Source organism: Macrobrachium rosenbergii, chromosome 16, assembly GCF_040412425.1.
Source record: "Macrobrachium rosenbergii isolate ZJJX-2024 chromosome 16, ASM4041242v1, whole genome shotgun sequence".
Classification (NCBI taxonomy): domain Eukaryota; kingdom Metazoa; phylum Arthropoda; class Malacostraca; order Decapoda; family Palaemonidae; genus Macrobrachium; species Macrobrachium rosenbergii.
This window is the reverse complement of record NC_089756.1, coordinates 61,833,529-61,851,507: the sequence shown is the minus strand read 5'-3', so window position 1 is coordinate 61,851,507 and position 17,979 is coordinate 61,833,529. Positions and strand designations below refer to the sequence as shown.

The following is a 17,979-nucleotide window of genomic DNA, read 5'->3' as shown; positions in this document are numbered from 1 at the left end:
TGTCTGCATTCGAATCGGTGCACTTGAATCAATGGACAATGATAATTACCGTCTGATATTGTCAAGCGTATTCACCATTCTAAACTTAACACAAAGACTTTCTCAGAGCTATGCAGACTGATGTTTCATATTGATTTTAGGAAATTTTACAACTTTTTAACAGTCATAAAATCCATTTCATTGCAATCGTTTACACATTCGGAGGGATGACAAACAGTGACTGCACTCTACAAAACCAGAATATGCCTATGTTTAACTTAAAGTTACAATATAATAGGCTGTACGAGTCGTATTGGATATAATTTGCTGCGAATTTTCTTAAGGACATTATCTTCTTTCGAAATAACAGGATCATAAAAATAACAATTTTTAAAAGTAAATTGTATTTTTCCTAACTATACAAACCCGAGGTCCTTTACATTAGGAGATTACTTTCAGGCGTAGGCTGGAAACGGCCGTTGAACTTCAAACAAGGTGGATTAGGCAGTTAACCACTGTCCGGGAGGCGGAGCCCGCCTACCCGGACGTAAACATTCCAATTTGCTTTTCGCCCAGGTACAGATTGAGGGGTGGCATGAGGTGGGTATAATTGTAAAGGACCTTCGGTTTGTATAGTTAGGAAAATACAATTTACTTTTAAAAATTGTTATTTGTTCCGACACAATATACAAACCCTCGGTCCTTTACATTAGGAGACTCACTGATTGGAGGGAGGAATCTGAAAAAAGTCTCTCTGAACTGACTGGAGTTCACCACCTTGTCTTCCCTTCCTGGTCGTGAGAGCGAGGAAGGGAAAATTGCCTCTGACAAAAGATCGGGTTGCAGAAACGCAAGATCAGTTGTCAGACTTCTGGGCCCCTTTGCATGAAAGAGGAAACGTCAGTTCATGTAAAGTAAGCTAGAAAGAATAGATGTCGGATGACAATAAGGCAAATACAAGTTTTGGGTTTGTCTCAAGTCATGGACTCCCTCCTCCCCTTGCAAGAGGAAGGAGCGGGTTGCTTCTATTAACCTGAAAGGAAATAGAACGAAGCTCTAGTTATGTGCTTACCTGCCTCGATCGCCCGGTCCAGCTTGTAACGGCTCGTCCGCTCCCTGCCCGTGGGAAGGAAGCTTAGGATGGGGAGAGGAATAGAGGCCAGTCACTCCAGAATCATCTCCCAATCACACCGTACAACATAGGCGAGATGCAACCTGTCCCGCTAGGGAGCTGGATAAGCTACACAACTTGTTGAGCAGCCACCACAAGACCCAAGGAAAAAGTGTCCAAGGACTTGTGTGCAACATCCCGGAGGTAGAAGGAGGTGAAGATAGTCTGTCGGGACCACACCCCTGCCTTCAGTACCTGTGGTACCGACATATTCTTCCGGAATGCCAGGACGGACCAATGCTGCAGACCTCGTGAGCTCTCGGACGGCGCACGGTGTCGTCTTCTCCTGCAGCAGAGCACGCTCTCCTTATCGCCTCACGAAGCCAGAATGAAATGGTATTCTTGGGCACTTCTTTCTTGGTCGAGCCAGTACTAACAAAGAGTCGTCGACACTCAGGCCAGAGGTGCCGAGTCCTCTTCAGATAGCGCCGCAGCACCCTAACAGGACACAGTAGCATCTCGTCTGGATCATTATCTACAAAGTCCTCTAGGGAGGGGATTGTGAAGGACTCGAACCGTGCGTCAGGGACCGAAGGGTTCTGAGTCTTCGCAACGAAATCCGGGATGAAATCGAGCGTAACTGATCCCCATCCCCTCGAGTGTTTAACATCAAAGGAAAGTCCGTGAAGCTCGCCTACTCTCTTCGCTGATGCCAGGGCAAGCAAGAAAACAGTCTTGAGGGTCAGATCCCTGTCTGACGACTCTCTTAAAGGCTCGTGCACGGTGCACGAGTCAGGCTCCTTAACACGAGTCACATCCCACGAGGGGCCTGAGATCCCTAGGTGGGCAGGACCGTTCGAAGCTTCTCATGAGTAGAGAAATCTCGAAAGATGAAGAGATATCTACTCCTTTCAGCCTTAAGACTAGGCCGAGCGCAGCTCGGTAGCCTTTTACAGCTGAAACGGAGAGAAGTTTCTCTCGGCGAAGGAAGACGAGGAAGTCCCCGACCTGCTGAACAGTAGCTCCGACCGGAGAGATACCCCTTCAACGACACCAACCACAGAAGACGGACCACTTTCCCTGGTACACCGCTGCGGAGGATCTTCTGAGGTTTCCTGCCATCTCTGTTGCTGCGCGGCGCGAAAAGCCTCTCGCTCGCAAGAGATGGTGGATAACCTCCAGCCGTGAAGACACAGGGAATGCACTGCCAAGTGGAACCGTTGAGCGTGAGGTTGACGCAGCAGGTTGGGCCAGGGGGGAAATCTCTCTCGGCGCCTCTGAAAGGAGAGCTAGCAGGTCCGGATACCAACTGGCCTGGGGCCACTTGGGTGCCACCAGAGTCATTCTGAGATTCGGGTGATCATCACCGGCTGATCACCCGCGAATCAGGCAGAATGGGGAAAGGCGGCGACGTGTCGAGGTTGTCCCACGGGTGTTGGAACGCGTCCTCCGCAGCGGCCCATGGGTCCGGCACGACGGAACAGAAGACCTGGAGTTTTCTGTTGTGCCGGGTGGCGAAGAGATCGATGACTGGATGCCCCCACAGATCGAACAGCCTTTCCGCTATCTCCTGATGGAGGGACCACTCGGTCCCTACCACCTGGCTCTGGCGGCTGAGCTTGTCTGCCACGACGTTCCTCTTGCCTGGAATGTACCTGGCTGACAGGTCTACTGAGTGAGCTATGGCCCACTCGTGCACCTGCATCGTCAACTGATGAAGCTGGTGGGATACCAATCCCCCCTGCTTGTTGACATATGCCACTACCGTGGTATTGTCCCTCATCAGTACCACGGAGTGTCCCATCACTCGATCCTGGAACTCTTGGAGAGCCAGGAAGGCCGCCTTGAGCTCCAGGATATTGATGTGAAGGTGCTTATCGTCTCGATGCCACACTCCCGAAGTCAGCAACTCCTCCAGGTGTGCGCCCCATCCCTCGGTCGATGCGTCCGAGAAGAGAAGCATGTCCGGAGGGAGAGTATGCAGAGATACTCCTATTAAGAGGTTCCTGTCGCCTAGCCACCAGTGCAGGTCCCTCCTCACTTCCTCGTAAAGAGGAATGAGGAAGGACTGGGGGTCCCGGGACTGGGACCAAAATTCCTTTAGCCTCCACTGGAGAGACCGCAGGTGAAGGCGACCGTGAGGCACTAGTTTCTCCAAAGACGACAGGTGACCGATGACGACTTGCCACTGCCGAGCTGGTTGTTCCTGTCAAGACAGGAACAACTGTGCTGCCTGCCTGAACTTGCTGATGCGAGAGTCCGAGGGAAAGACTTTTGCTGCCACCGTGCCTATCAGCATGCCCAGGTACTTCGTCCTCTGCTTGGGGATGAGATCTGACTTCTCCAGATTTACCACGATCCCTAGATCTTGACAAAACTCGAGAAGACGATCCCTGTCCTGTAGCAACTGCGAGTGAGAGCTCGCCAGGACTAGCCAATCATCGAGATACCTCAGTAGACGTATCCAGCGCGAGTGGGCCCAAGCTGACACGAGAGAGAACACTCTCGTGAACACCTGGGGAGCGGTCGCGAGTCCGAAGCAAAGTGCCCTGAATTGGAAGACCGACTCCCGAGGACGGTTAAGGTACTTGCAAGAGGACGGATGGATGGGTATCTGGAAATACGCATCCTTCAAGTCCACCGTAAGCATGAAGTCGTTCTCCCTGATGGAGTTCAGCACGGCGCTGTTTCCATCGTGAACCGAGTCTGGCGAAGGAAACGGTTCAAGGGAGAGAGGTCTATGATTGGTCTCCATCCCCCTGATGCTTTCTCCACGAGAAAGATACGGCTGTAAAAGCCTGGAGACTGGTCTGACACGACTTCCACAGCATTCTTGCTCAGCATGGCCTGCACTTCTTGCTGTAGTGCGATGTCCTTTGATTAACCTGCAAGATACGTTCAGAGATGGACCGGAGAGAAGGTGAGGGGAGGCCGAGACTCGAAAGGTAGTAGATATCCCTTCCGAAGGACATCCACTATCCAGGTCTCGGCTCCGTGTCGCTGCCATGTTGCCCAATGGCTCGACAGGCACCCCCCCCACCTTTGGCAGCTTCTGGGGGGGAACGCCGCCCCTAGCGTTTCCCCTTCTTCTTCTTTCCTTTGCCCCCTTTACCAGACTGGAAAGGGGGCTGAAAAGGGCGGGAGAAACCCCCTCTTTTCGAGGAAGAAGAAGGCTGGGTGTTTCCCCGGGAACCCTTCGAAGACTGGGACTTCCTAGGGGCCAAGGAAGAGCCAGCCTGGCCCGAAGACCTGGCTGCAGTGGATCGAGAAGAACCGGAGGTCTTAGCCACTGCCTGGTGGACAAGTCGGTCGTTCTCATCAGCACGACGTTTGTCCACCGCAAGCGCCCACCAACTCCCTAGGGAAGAGAGAGGAGGAACCCAGCAACGGTCCATTCCGCAGAGCAATTGTCCACTGGGACCCACAGACCTGGCAAAGCGAGAGAGAACCGCGTCTCTTCGCTTTAACACCAAGTTAGCCCACAGGTTTGCAGTCTGGTGGGCAAGGTAGGAAATAGCCCTACCTCCAGACTGGCACAGTCTCCCGAAGGCAGAATCCTCCCCAGGTATGATAGCGCCTGAGGAAGCAGCCAACCTCGATACTGTGAAGGACCACAGATCGAGCCAGGAGACTGCCTGAAAAGCCGCCATTGCGGTGGCTTCCAGGGTTGCAGCTTCTTGTTGGGAGAGAGAAATGTTCTCTGCCGACAACTGCTGCAATGAAAGACCAGGATCCAAACGAGTCAGGTCCGGGTCAACCTGCTTAGTCGACAACGCCCCTTCCGAAGGAGTATAGAAGCGCTTCTGACAAGGTAGAGGAGGGGGAAGAAGCTTGTCCGAGCGACTCGACCGAAGGGAGCTGTCTTGCCCAGACACAAGACTGTTCACTTGATCGAGAACTCCCTCGGCAAGCTCGGACCACGGCAGCCCCACCGAAGCCTTGGGTTCCTTCTTGGGACCCCAGAAGGATTCGAGGCGACGGACAATCCACAGAAGAGGCCGTGGCCCCCTTCCCGAGGTCATTGTGCTGACGAATCAGCGCGATAACCTCAGCAAAGTCCTCTGTATTTCGGGGTGTCCGCATCCTGGGGCAGGGGACCTCGAGTCCTTCCAAGGTGCGGTCTTCCCGAACTACTCTCCCTGCAGGAGGGGAACCTCGGCAGACCCTGAGGACCTTCCTGAACTACACGGGCGTAAGACCTGGTCGAGCCAAGGACCGAGCCAGGTGCATACCCCCATGCAGCTGGACTCTGAGGAGAACGATCCCCAGAGTTCCTCCTCTCCGACTCACGCCCCCTGGAGGAGACCGAAGGGGCGGAGGGGACAGGCGAGGAAGATCGGGCGCTCCCGCTGCCCTTACTGGCAGAACCAGTAGAGGCAGCGAGCCGAGGGCGGTCACCAACCCGAGGTGATGACGAGCCTTCAGGTCGAGGCGATCGTTTCAACCCAGGTGAACAATCTCCCGAGAAGAGCGGAGCCGCTCGCGAGAGCCAAGCCGCGCATCCGTCTCCCCTGAGCCAGGCTGGCCGCGCGGGCATGGCCGGGGACTGGGAGGAGTCGAACGCGCGGCTGGCTGACGCGAGCCCATGCTGTCCTCTGGACGCGCCCCAGACTTCTTCGAGGCCAAAGCCTCTCGGGAAGACTGAGCAGGGGACTTCTTCCCTGTCTCTCCTTGCACTCAGCCCCGCGGGGCTGGAACATTGTCCCGGGAACCTGACTTGGCACTAGAAGGGGTGCCAGCAGGAAGAGGCGAAGCACCTGCATGCTCCGACCCTTTCTCTCGTCCCACGCCCTGGTCTGTACGGCGAGAGGTATCTACCATAGCAGCCTGGGATACCTGTGTCTCCTTGGAGACCCGGGTACTCGAGCAACAACGCGAACGACAGCGCCAACGCGGTCTCGCTGGCCTTAGAAGCAGGAGGTTTCTTAGGCGCAGCGGGGGGAGTGCCTACCTTGGTCTGCACGCCCTTGGCTCCCGATATCCCTGGCCCGGAGGCCGGGGAAACGGTTCCCTGATCCGAGGATCTGGGAGAGCCAACGAGAGATCCCTCTGCCTTCCCTGTGGAAGGAGGCAGACCCTTAGGAACCTCAGTGCGAAGTTTCTTAGGGGGGGGAGAGACAGGCTTCTTCTTCTTTGGCCGCGAAGCCTCGGAAGGAGAAGAGGAAGAAGCAGCAGACGACGACGACGATGATGAAGATGAAGACGAAGACGACGACAACACCTTCCTAGACCTCTTCTTCTTCTTCTTCTTCATCATCTGCTTCAGGAAAGCAGTCAAATCCCCAATCCAGGACATCGAAGCCGCCGATTCAGAAACCGTAGGAACAACAGGAGGGGCAGCAGCAGCAAATGACGCAACCCGAGCAGAGGGGGCGGGGCTTGGACCAGTCGTTGCCGGGATACGGAGAGCCGCGCGCCGAACAGAAGCAGAAGTGGGCGGGGCTAGGGATGCAGGCGCCACCTCCCCCGCGTGCAAGTTCGGGTCGGGTCTCGGCACAGTCGCTGGAATGGGGATTGAGGCAGATGAAGGGCCGGGCTGGAGAGTCAAGCAAGAAGCCGTGTCCAAAGCCAGTCCAGGTTCAGTAACAGGGGCAGCAACAGTCACGTAAGGTAGCGATGACGTCACCATGTAGGAGGGGCCAGGACGCGAGAATGGTGCCAGGAAGCCAGGTGGAAAAGGAACAGCGTGCTGGCCCGTGGATGACGCCGATACCTGGGTGTCCAGATGCGAAGCCACTGAAATCGGCATCTGGACAAATCGAGAAAAGGTGACGGTGGTAGTCGTGGCTGTCACTGCCGTATGAGTCGTAACTGGAGGGGGAGCCAGGGCCAAGCCTTCCAGGGCCGAGTCAGGCATACTCAGGTGTAGCCAGGGAGAGCTAGGAATCGTAGCCTGGCTATCCAGACCGGTACCTGAAGCATAAGTCGGGTTATAGATGGAAGCCTCTACCCGACCCGGAGGAAAATTTTCCCCTCCGGAACGGGAAGAGACTTCCGAGAGAATGCCGCGGTCCAACTCTCCCCCGCGCCCTTCCACCAACGAAGATACGTAAGAGGAAGGGGAGGGGGAGTCCTCACCCGAGGGAGAGGGAGCCAGGAGGGGAAGCTCGCCGGGAGGAAGAAAGAACCAAGTGTTAGCCACCAATGGCGTCGTCGGGGCGATTTCCTCAGACGACTCCTTGGAAGGCTTACGACGGTAACTTCGCCTCCCTTCGAACTTACGCCACTGCTCGGAGGGCCACAAACAACACTCATCACAAGTAGAGTCGCGTGAACACACACGCCCCCTGCAAGATGTGCAGAGTGTATGTGGGTCCACGTCGACTCTAGATCTAAAAGAATTACACTTTTACCCCTACCCGAGACATACACGCTGGGGAAAGAGGGTTTAGCTGATTTTTCCATTGAAAAACAAAAAGAAAGATCCCACCAAAATAATGATGAAAAGATGCAGTCAGGCAGAGAGCGAAGAACAACGTCCGCACGCTACGACGGCCGAAAGCAAATTGGAATGTTTACGTCCGGGTAGGCGGGGCTCCCGCCTCCCGGACAGTAGTTAACTGCCTAATCCACCTTGTTTGAAGTTCAACGGCCGTTTCCAGCCTACGCCTGAAAGTAATCTCCTAATGTAAAGGACCGAGGGTTTGTATATTGTGTCGGAACAAAAGGGATTTTGACAAAGGAAAAATCTATTTCTGAGGGAGGCCCTGTGTCACCCGGATGGATATTTCACCGGCTGACACAGGGACGAGCTCAGAAATGGACGTAGACCTATAATGTCCTATGTCTTTTTGTCGGTTTACGCAGCTCATGGTGTTTGGATTATAGGCCTATCTTATACTCGGTTGTTTTATTGTGGTTATTCTCATTTTTGTTTTTGTTGTTATGGTGCTTGTAGTTTTGTGCCTTCGAAAACTTTTCATATGGTGACCTAACATTGCAGAATAAACATAGACCTATTCATAAAATACTGGTGTAAAGATTTATCTGCCAACTCTTGTTAATTGAAATTTAGTCATTTGTTTCAATTAAAAGTAATCAGGATCTTTATGAATACAGTCTACACTAAATATTCTCCTAACAACAGAGAGAGAGAGAGAGAGAGAGAGAGAGAGAGAGAGAGAGAGAGAGAGAGAGAGAGAGAGAGAGAGAGAAAAATTTACTGACTCATGTATCCTTTTGTCCAACAAGGTAATCTACAAGAATGCCCCCAAAAGCAAATGAATATCATGGGCTACTCGCAGACTGGTTTGGATCATCTCATACATAACTTTTTCAGCTATCATTTATTTTTTCTTATTTTGTTACGTATCTTATGACGCCTTCCTACCATAGCCTTCATTTTCGTAGAAATGCTACAGCAGCCTTATATTCACTATCGCAGTATTATAATTTGTTATCCCTTTTGTAAATATATTTTCAATATATTTTATGGAGAGCAGTTTCATAGTTGTGTGTAAGGCTGAGACAGTCCTGTGATTGGTCTCTGTGCCATCGGCTACTTGCCCATAAGTTTTACTTTTATTGTCTGTGGTATAAGTGGCGTTACAATTACTATGGACATGTATGTGAATGTGCACTTGCTTATGTGTGTACATTCCAAGAAAACTATTTGCGATAAGAAATTGATGTGTAGGCCCATGCCCTGTCATGTCTCAAAATATAAGAATTTAATGTGTAGCCCTATGACCTGTCATTGCCTCAATATATAAGAAATTGACGTGTAGGTCTATGACCTGTCATTGCATCAAAATGTAAGAATTTGATGTGTAGTCCTTATGACCTGTCACTGCCTCAAAATTTAAGAAATTGATGTGTAGGCCTAATCTCTCAATGATATTAACATTTGACAAGGCTGCATAAGTCTATGCTTCATTTCAATTCATGTGGTCTATGTGGGATCGCTTATTTAGGCCAACACCAATTTAAAAAAAAAAGCAAGATGCTTGTGTATTTAGGCTCCGCATGATAAAAAAAAAAGATGCGCAGACTAAATAATCCAAGATCTTCCCAATGACATATAACTTAATATATCTTTTATCGGAGATATTAATTGCACACTTCAAAACTCCGGGAACTCAAATCTGTGGTGTCATCATTCATGCATGACACTCAACATAACCGAACGGAGTCAAATCCATACTGGTAATCATTTGGACTGTTAACTAGTGTGACGTCATTCACCCCTCGAGAGCTAGCCAATCACTGGCGTGCAGTGGGCGGGGCTTAGCTTCAAAGAGTGGTGGACTCTGCTATAGTATCAGTTACATAAGTATTTGTTGGACCATTACTTTGAATTTTCCTTCATACTGCTTGTGAAAGATGAAAGAAACATCCTTGTATCTCTACATTTTGAAAAACTAATTAGAAAGAATCCACAGCTGGTTTCTCAAAATCTATAGCAATTGCGCTTGGCTTTAAATCTGGGCGCTCTTGTTTCGAAATTCTAAAGGCTTTTTTATAAGTTTTCTTTGTTTTATTTGTCAGCAAGATGTAAACCATGCAAATAAATATTCACTTGTAATAGCATGGATTGTATATAGTTGATAAAATAATTGTGAAACCATTTTGAGTGTACTATCGCACATCCAGTGTGTAGCAGATGCAAGCTGGTCTAGCATGGTTTTACTTGCGAATTAGTATGTCATGGGAATCACTGGCTTCATCGTAAAGTAAAGTGTCCTTTATTATTCCCTATAGTAACTGTTTTAAAATCGTCTGGTAAATTGATTTCTAAGATTGATTCTGGTTTGGGAAATTAAGCTTAGGTTTTTTCTTTTTTTTATGTACAGGCAGTCCCCAGTTTACAACGGGTCCGGCTCACGACGTTCCGAGGTTATGACGCTTTTCAGATATATTCTTCAGAAATTATTTCCTGGTTTACGACGCATGTTCCAGGGTCACGATGCGTCGTACGCTGATCCGACAGAAGAAATATGGCTCCAAAACAGCAGAATAATAAAAATTTGCAGAGTTTTTTTATGAAAAACTCAATTAAAATGCAGTTTACATCGTTTGCAATGCACCCAGAGCATTAAAAGTCAGGTTTTCTTAGGATTTTTGACGATTTTCGACAATTTTTCGGTTTACGACGATTTTCAGCTTACGACGCAGCGTAAGAACGGAACCCCCCTCGTAAACCGGGGACTGCCTGTATTCCTAAGTGCATTTCTTTTTTGGCACACAAGACACCATTTCATAACCAATATTTTTGGGTAATGTTAGCAATGATTCTTCGAGGTGGTGCAGCTGACCAGTAAGATTCTTCTCTTAGCCTACTTAAGGCAATCTTAGCTTTTTCCTGTGGCACATTGGGTGCATGTGTGAATACTTTTGACTTCTGAGCTAAAATGACATCAGTAATATCTCTATAATCAACCGCAGTTGTCGCTGTTCCTTTACAGCATTTGATAACGCATCTCCAATTTTGCGTTTCCTTATTGGTTGCATTCTTCTGAATATGTATCCTTCGTGACATATTTGATCACTTCCTCTTTGTGATTTTATTACTTTCATGCTGATGGGTTGTATAATTAAAATAATTTCAAGCAACTGATGAATAAGCAAGCACAACCAAAATGAAATCCAAATCACAAGACAACTATTGTCAAACTAAAACAAACATGGAATCCAAATCACAAGACGACAATTTAAAAAAAATATATATATCTTTAACTATGTTAGAGTTGCCAGTTGTGATAACTGATTTGCTACAAGATATATGTAATTATCACTTATGTAATACAGATTTAACTGCTGATTTAGAACTACCTGTTTTGTTCCACTAGCTCTTATAGCACACTATTTTAGGACTAGCTCTTTTGTCACATAATTGGGTTGCAAACAACAGCTTAAGTTCTCCAGATTTTTTAAAACATCATTTGCATGGGTTTGCACTCTTTGCTATCCTTGGGAAGTTACTTTCCATCTAAACTTACCATTATAAGGATCCCATCTAAGCTCACCATTCCATATCTATAAGGATGAAAATACAATTAATCTCAATGCCTACACAATAGAGTTCAATTGTTTAAAACTGCAACTTACCTCTGAAACAAACAGATCATGCCATGTTCCTGTCATAAACTTACGAATGAACATATCTTCAACCGCAGTTTCTGGTTCTCTCAAGCCTTCATACAAGCTTGCTGGAAAAAAGTACCAAATATAAATAGCAATTACTATACGCAGGAAAAATCATTCGGTGGACCTAGATATTTCATGAACAAAATGAAAACACTTATGAAAAACTGTCTTAATACTAATTATAAAGGCTAAATTGAACTAAATTACCTAGCTCGAAACATCACTTTCTCTTCTTGAAAAATAATAAAAGCAGTTACATGAAAAGCATAAAACAGAAAATTGCACCAGCAGAAATTCTGGTTCCTTACCCTTTACAAAGGACTCCTCATAATTTTGATGATGTATGGAAACAGGAAAACTACATGCTTTTAGTTAACTCTCCAAAAGCTATTTCCTTATGAAAATAAGAATGGGCTTTGTTAATTAACTGAAAGTCGGTAGAAATCAACTAACAGTGCGGCGCTGGAATGGATCCCCTGCCGTAAGTCGAGGACCTACTACAAATATCCATCCATCCAATATCATGAATAACACAAATTCCTTAAGCATTGTAATTAATCAAACTAGCTGGTGTGCCAAAGTGGAAGATCTAGAGGGATGTTACATGAACCTCCTGAGTCTTAAAATCACTTCCCAATACAATAAATATTTTTCCTAGAGGCTCCCAATATGAATATTTCTACTACTTTTGAAAAAGTTAGGAAACGATTACAATCTGGCAGTCAGTTCTATTACTTTCAAGTTCTGCAGGGCAATACCAAAATAATATATGAAGATTCTGATAAGCCCTATTCATTATTTCTATGACAATGGATAACAATGACAGTTTTCCTTCTTCTCCCTTCTAACTGCTGCTAATTTCTTTCAGAAGAAAAACAGTTTAACCCACACATGGACAGGATGGCAAAGGTATTTTTGTTGAAGGCAGAAGCCAAAGTCAGTATGTCAGTCATAAGTATTAACCTTTATTCTTATGAAAATGGATAATAATGATGTTTTTGCCTAACCATCCTTCTTATGATGGCTGCTTGGCTGTCAGGGGGAGAATATGCTATTTCACCCATCAGCAGCAGGATGCCAAATACTTTTCCTGAAGGACAGAAGCCAGAGGCAATATTAACTGAAATAAGCCCTATCCCTGATTTCTATGAAAATGGATAACAATGATGTTTTTGCCTATCATCCTTCTTATGATGGCTGCTGATATGTCAGGGGAAGAATATGCTATTGCACCCATCAGCAGCAGAATGCCAAATACACTTTTCCTGAAGGACAGAAGCTACAGGCAATATTAACTCAAGTAAGCCCTATCCCTGATTTCTATGAAAATGTATAACAGTGATGTTTTTGCTTAATCATCCTTCTTATGATGGCTGCTGATCCGTCAATGAAAGAATATGCTATTTCACCCATAAGCAGCAGGATGCCAAATACACTTTTGCTGAAGGACAGAAGCCACAGGCAATATTAATTCAAATAAGCCCTATCTATGATTTCAGATGCTATATTAGACCCTGGTCCCAAGAAGTTAAATGAAATGCTGACGAATATTTTAATAACATATGTTCCTAGAAAGGTAATCAAAATCAGGACAAATGACCAGCCATGGTTTGGTGATACATGTAGACGAGCCTACCAAATTCAATGCATGGAGATGAAATCGCTCAAATGAAAATTACACCTTTTGTTGAGTCTTACTGTGCTGCGAATAGAACTTACCACACAGCCCAGAGAAATTACAATAATTCCTTAAAAGAGGAAACTTGAAGGAATTACTCAGCCTCATCTATGGTGGACCCAATTGGCATCATCTATCTTTGGGTCATGCTTGTCTTCCATTCCACCACTACTAACAGATGGTGGTAGATTCATTACTGGCCCTAGGAAAAAGGCTGAACTGCTTCATCAAGCTTTTGAAGCTAAGCAAATAGCTGAGGATGTCCCTCCCCATGATACTTGTCATCCTGAACCTCTTCTTACTAAATTTGCATTTCTGGGTGGACCTGTGTCAGCCAGTGAAATTTGGTTCCAATTAGCACATTTCTAGGAATACTCAGCTTGGTGGGTGCTAAATTTGGGAAGACGTGTCAGTCTCGTGATGACGCCTACTTGGCGGTCGGGTGAGTATTATGGGTTACAAGTGTGTAACGGCTCATCCAATTTGGGACTTTGAGAATTGAGAAGTCTATTGGACGAAGGCCTGTGGAAGCGTAATAGCTCACCCCTGGTGTATATCGACATCTATTTAAGATGATCGAACTGGAGGTAGTAACTCCAGCATTCTACATAGCTTTTTTCTCTGGTATATATAGCAATCTTATACCTAGAAATGTGCTAATTGGAACCAATTTCATTGGGTGACACAGGTCTTCCCCCAGAAATAGATTTTTCCTTTGTCAAAATCCCTTTTCGCTCCAGGGATGTTAAAAAAAAATTCTGGATAATCTTGATGGCTGGGATGGAGAAGACCCTGATGGTTTCTTCCCTTTGTTTTTTAAAAAAGTTTCTAGCGTGTTGTCTCCCAAGTTTAGTAGGCTATAGATTTTTATGTCGACGTAGCATCTTTGTGGTTGAGCGTCGACGTAGCATCTTTGTGGTTGAGCACAAGTTTAGTAATTCAGTGCCTGTTCCGAAGAGTGGCATATCTACAGACTGCAATAACCTCAGGCCAATCTCTATTCTTCCTGTGCTCTCCAAAATTGCTGAAAAACCTATTTTTAAGCCACTATATAAGTATGGTGAGTCTAGAGGATTGTTGGCTGATAGTCAATATGCATATAGGAAGCAGCTAGGTACCTGCAATGCTCTTTTAGACTTGACATGCCATTTGCCAGGGAACCTTGAGTGCAGAGTGCTGCTTTCAATTTAGTAAATGACAAGGCACTTATTTATAAACTTCATAATCTTGGAGTGGGTGGATATGTTTCAGGATTACTTCAAGATTCCCTTAAAGGTGGGCAGCAGTGAGCTGCTGTGGATGGGATCTTTACTGAAGCGAGACCTACTGTGTCTGGGGTTCCAAAGGGTAGTGTTCTTTATCCACTGTTATTGTTAGTGTATACAAGTGACATGGTTGTTGGCCTGGAAAACAAAATTGTTCAGTATGCCGTTGTTGCAATACTTGTGGGTGTAGCAAAGTCTCCGCTTTTGAGAAATGAAGCTGCCCTCAGCCTCAATCAGGACATGGACTGGATCAGGGAATGGTGTAGTCAGTGGGGTATGAGGCTGAACTCCAGTAAAACAAAAACGCTATTGATTAGCAGATCCCGTACTGATTTCCCACCCCATCCTCCCCTTCAGGTGAATGGAACTTTGCTGAACGAGTCTGATGCTTTAATTATTCTAGGTGTAACCTTTGACTCACATATATCTTTTGAGAAACATCTAATGAAGAGTTTCAACAAATGTTGCATGAAAGTTAGGTATTGTTCGTAAGGTCTCATATATTTATAGCAGTGATAAAATCAATGCAACCTGTTTTAGGGCATTTGTACCCCCTTTACTAGAATACTGCTCTCTGGTGTGGATGTCTGCTTCTGCCAGAGATTTATCTCTTTTAGATAGAGTGGTTTGTGGTGGTAGGTTTCTGTTTCCTATTAGTAGTAGTTATGGCTTAGACCATCGACGGATGGTCTCTTGTTTGTCACTTTTTCATAAGTTGTATTTCAACAGAGATCTTTCACATTCACAACTGATCCCTGATCCCCTTCTCCTGCCAAAAGCAACCAGATTCACTGAGCAGCAGTACCAATATGCAGTAAATGTGCCTTGCTGTCAACTTCTCAGTTCAAGAGGTCCTTTATTCCTCACACCGTTGGACTGTGGAGCAGCCTCCCAGAAGATGTCGTGCAATTGGAACTTCAAAAGTTCAAGTGAAGGTGCACTGCACTGCTACCCTAATACTATTCTCCTTGAATTTCAATATATTTTTTATCTACTTGCTAACTTATTATTTTTTTCTTTTTAATCAGTGAGTGGGGTTTCTTCTTTCTGTATTTCCCTTTATCTCCTCTTACTGCTTCCTAATAAACACCAATTCTTTGGGAGCTTGAATTTCAAGTCAATGGCCCCTGTGGGCTTATTTCGTATGAATAGGTTTCATCTTCTGAATAATAATAATAATAATAATAATAATAATAACAATAATAATAATAATAATAATAACAATAATATATATGAAAATGGATAACAATGATGTTCTTGACTTACCATCCTTCTTATGACAGCTGCTGATATGTCAGAGGAAGAATATGCTATTTCATCCACCAGCAACAGCATGTCAAATACACTTTTGCTGAAGGACAGAGGCCACAGGCAATATTAACTCAAATAAGCCCCATCCCTGATTTCTATGAAAACAGATAACAATGAAATTTTTGCCTAACCTTCCTTCTTATGATGGCTGCTGATCTGTCAGGGTAAGAATATAATATTTCACCCATCAGCAGTAGGATGACAAATACACTTTTGCTGAAGGGCAGAAGTCAGGGGCAATATTAACTCAAATAAGCCCTATCCCTGATTTCTATGAAAATGGATAACAACGTTTTTGCCTAACCATCCTCTTATGATGGCTGCTGATCTGTCAGAGGAAGAATATGCTATTTCATCCATCAGCAGCAGAATGCCAAACACACTTTTCCTGAAGAACAGAAGCCAGAGGCAATATTAACTCAAATAAGGGATTTTGACAAAGGAAAAATCTATTTCTGGGGGAAGACCTGTGTCACCCAGTGAAACTGGTTCCAATTAGCACATTTCTAGGTATAAGATTGCTATATATACCAGAGAAAAAAGCTATGTAGAATGCTGGAGTTACTACCTCCAGTTCGATCATCTCAAACAGATGTCGATATATACCAGGGGTGAGCTATTACGCTTCCACAGGCCTTCGTTCAATAGACTTCTCAATTCTCAAAGACCCCAAATTGGATGAGCCGTTACACACTTGTAACCCGGAATACTCACCCGACCGCCAAGTAGGCGTCATCACGAGACTGACACGTCATCCCAAATTTAGCACCCACCAAGCTGAGTATTTCTCTCGGGTGGGAAAAAACGAGGGGTGGGTCACTGGGTGACACAGGTCTTCCCCCAGAAATAGATTTTTCCTTTGTCAAATTCCCTTTTCTGGGTCGACCTGTATCAGCCAGTGAAATAGTGACAAAGAATTAGCTATATGAAAGCTTGATGGCCCGCCTCAAAGAATACACAATCAGAACTAAAATAAAACATTTAAAGAAAACTTCACTGTGTTTTAATACTGACAATTCAAACAGTATCACAAAATCAGAATTCAGAGGCATACAGGTAAAAAATTCAGAAATACACAGTAAAATTTTGAGGTACTCAGATAAAAATTTTGAATACTAGATATAAATCCAACTAGGATACTTAAGGCTAACAAAAATAAATGACAATGAGGCATATGTGGAAATAAATGGGCTAGGCTAAGGGGCAGAAGTGACCCAAGGGTAGACGTAGGGCAAGCAGGTGAGACAGGAGGTCAGGGACTAAATTCATATAAACTAAACTTGAGTTGGACCAGGGGGGACCACATTACCCACTGCAACTGTGGAAAATTTAAGGGCCTCTAAAGACTTAAGATAGTGGCGTTTAAATACTTTTGGTGATTTCCAACCCGTATACTTCTTAAGATCATCAAAATTCATATAATGAAAAAAGTTAGTAGAAGTGGCCACCGCACGAACATCATGGACCTTTGGTACTGATTCTGGATTTGCTTGCTTAATAAAATAAAGAAGTTGTTGCCTGATGGCTTTGAGTGAAATATTGCCCCCCCTCCTTCCCTAACAAAAAGGGGACCCGAAGTTCTACTAGAGGTCCTATCTAAGTAAGCCCTTAAAGTATTGACTGGGCACAGAGATAAATCTTGTGGAAGAGGGACAATCTTCCAAGGAGACCACCTATTCTGCAGGTCTTCGTTCTTTGCTAAAAAACTAGGAACTGGGGATAACAGAACTTCACCTGACGGGAGGAAATCAACATGATTAGATTCTCTAGAAAGAGCAGACAGTTCAGAAATTCTAGCCCCTGAGGCTAGACTTACTAAGAACAGAGTTTTCCTTAACAGACTCGGGTATGAACATGAAAGATTATCAGTGTCTGATGCCAACCTAAGAACATCATTTAAGTACCAGGAGACCGTGTGTGGACGGGTTGCTGGTCTAAGGCGCGCACATGCTCTAGGGATAGATGAAAAATACGAGTCTGAAAGATTATTATTAAAACCATGTAAAAATATTCTTTTTAAAGCAGATTTAGTTGTAGTAACAGTACTAGAAGCCAGACCCTTCTCGAATAATGACCTAAAGAAAGAGATTGCTAGGTTCGTGGTCATCTCATGAGCATTTGATTCTCTCAGAAACAAGGCTAATTTCTTAACTGCCGAGTCATACTGCCTGAGGGTAGATTCTCTTTTATCAGATTCAATAAAGGGATTTTGACGAAGGAAAAATCTATTTCTGGGTGAAGGCCTGTGTCGCTCAGTGAAATGTCCCTATACAGCACACATTTCTAAGTATAAGTATTGCTAGATATACCAGAGAAAAAAGCCAATAGGATGCCAGAGTTACTACCTCTGGTTTGATACATCCTTATAGGATGTCGGTATGTCATCTAGGAGCGAGTGGGGCCACTACCACAGACACTTAACCCAATAGACTCCTCCTCTCCAAAACCCTCTGCCTAAGAGGTGCCGATACAACGGTCCCACCACCGCTACTACTAATTCTACCCACAATGCACCATCCCGAAATAGCACCCAAGCTTTTTGGCTAGTT

The 17,979-nt window shown here is 45.6% G+C and overlaps 1 protein-coding gene across 4 annotated transcripts in view; it reads right to left on the bottom strand.

Moving 5' to 3' along the window:
- Positions 1–17,979, bottom strand: part of mRpS24 (mitochondrial ribosomal protein S24) — a 162,500-nt gene that overhangs the window by 82,480 nt on the left and 62,041 nt on the right. For all 4 annotated transcript variants that reach the window (XM_067119206.1, XM_067119209.1, XM_067119205.1 and 1 more), the window contains exon 3: positions 11,138–11,238. In XM_067119206.1, the coding sequence (XP_066975307.1) occupies positions 11,138–11,238 (101 nt within the window). The remainder of the gene's footprint in view (positions 1–11,137; positions 11,239–17,979) is intronic.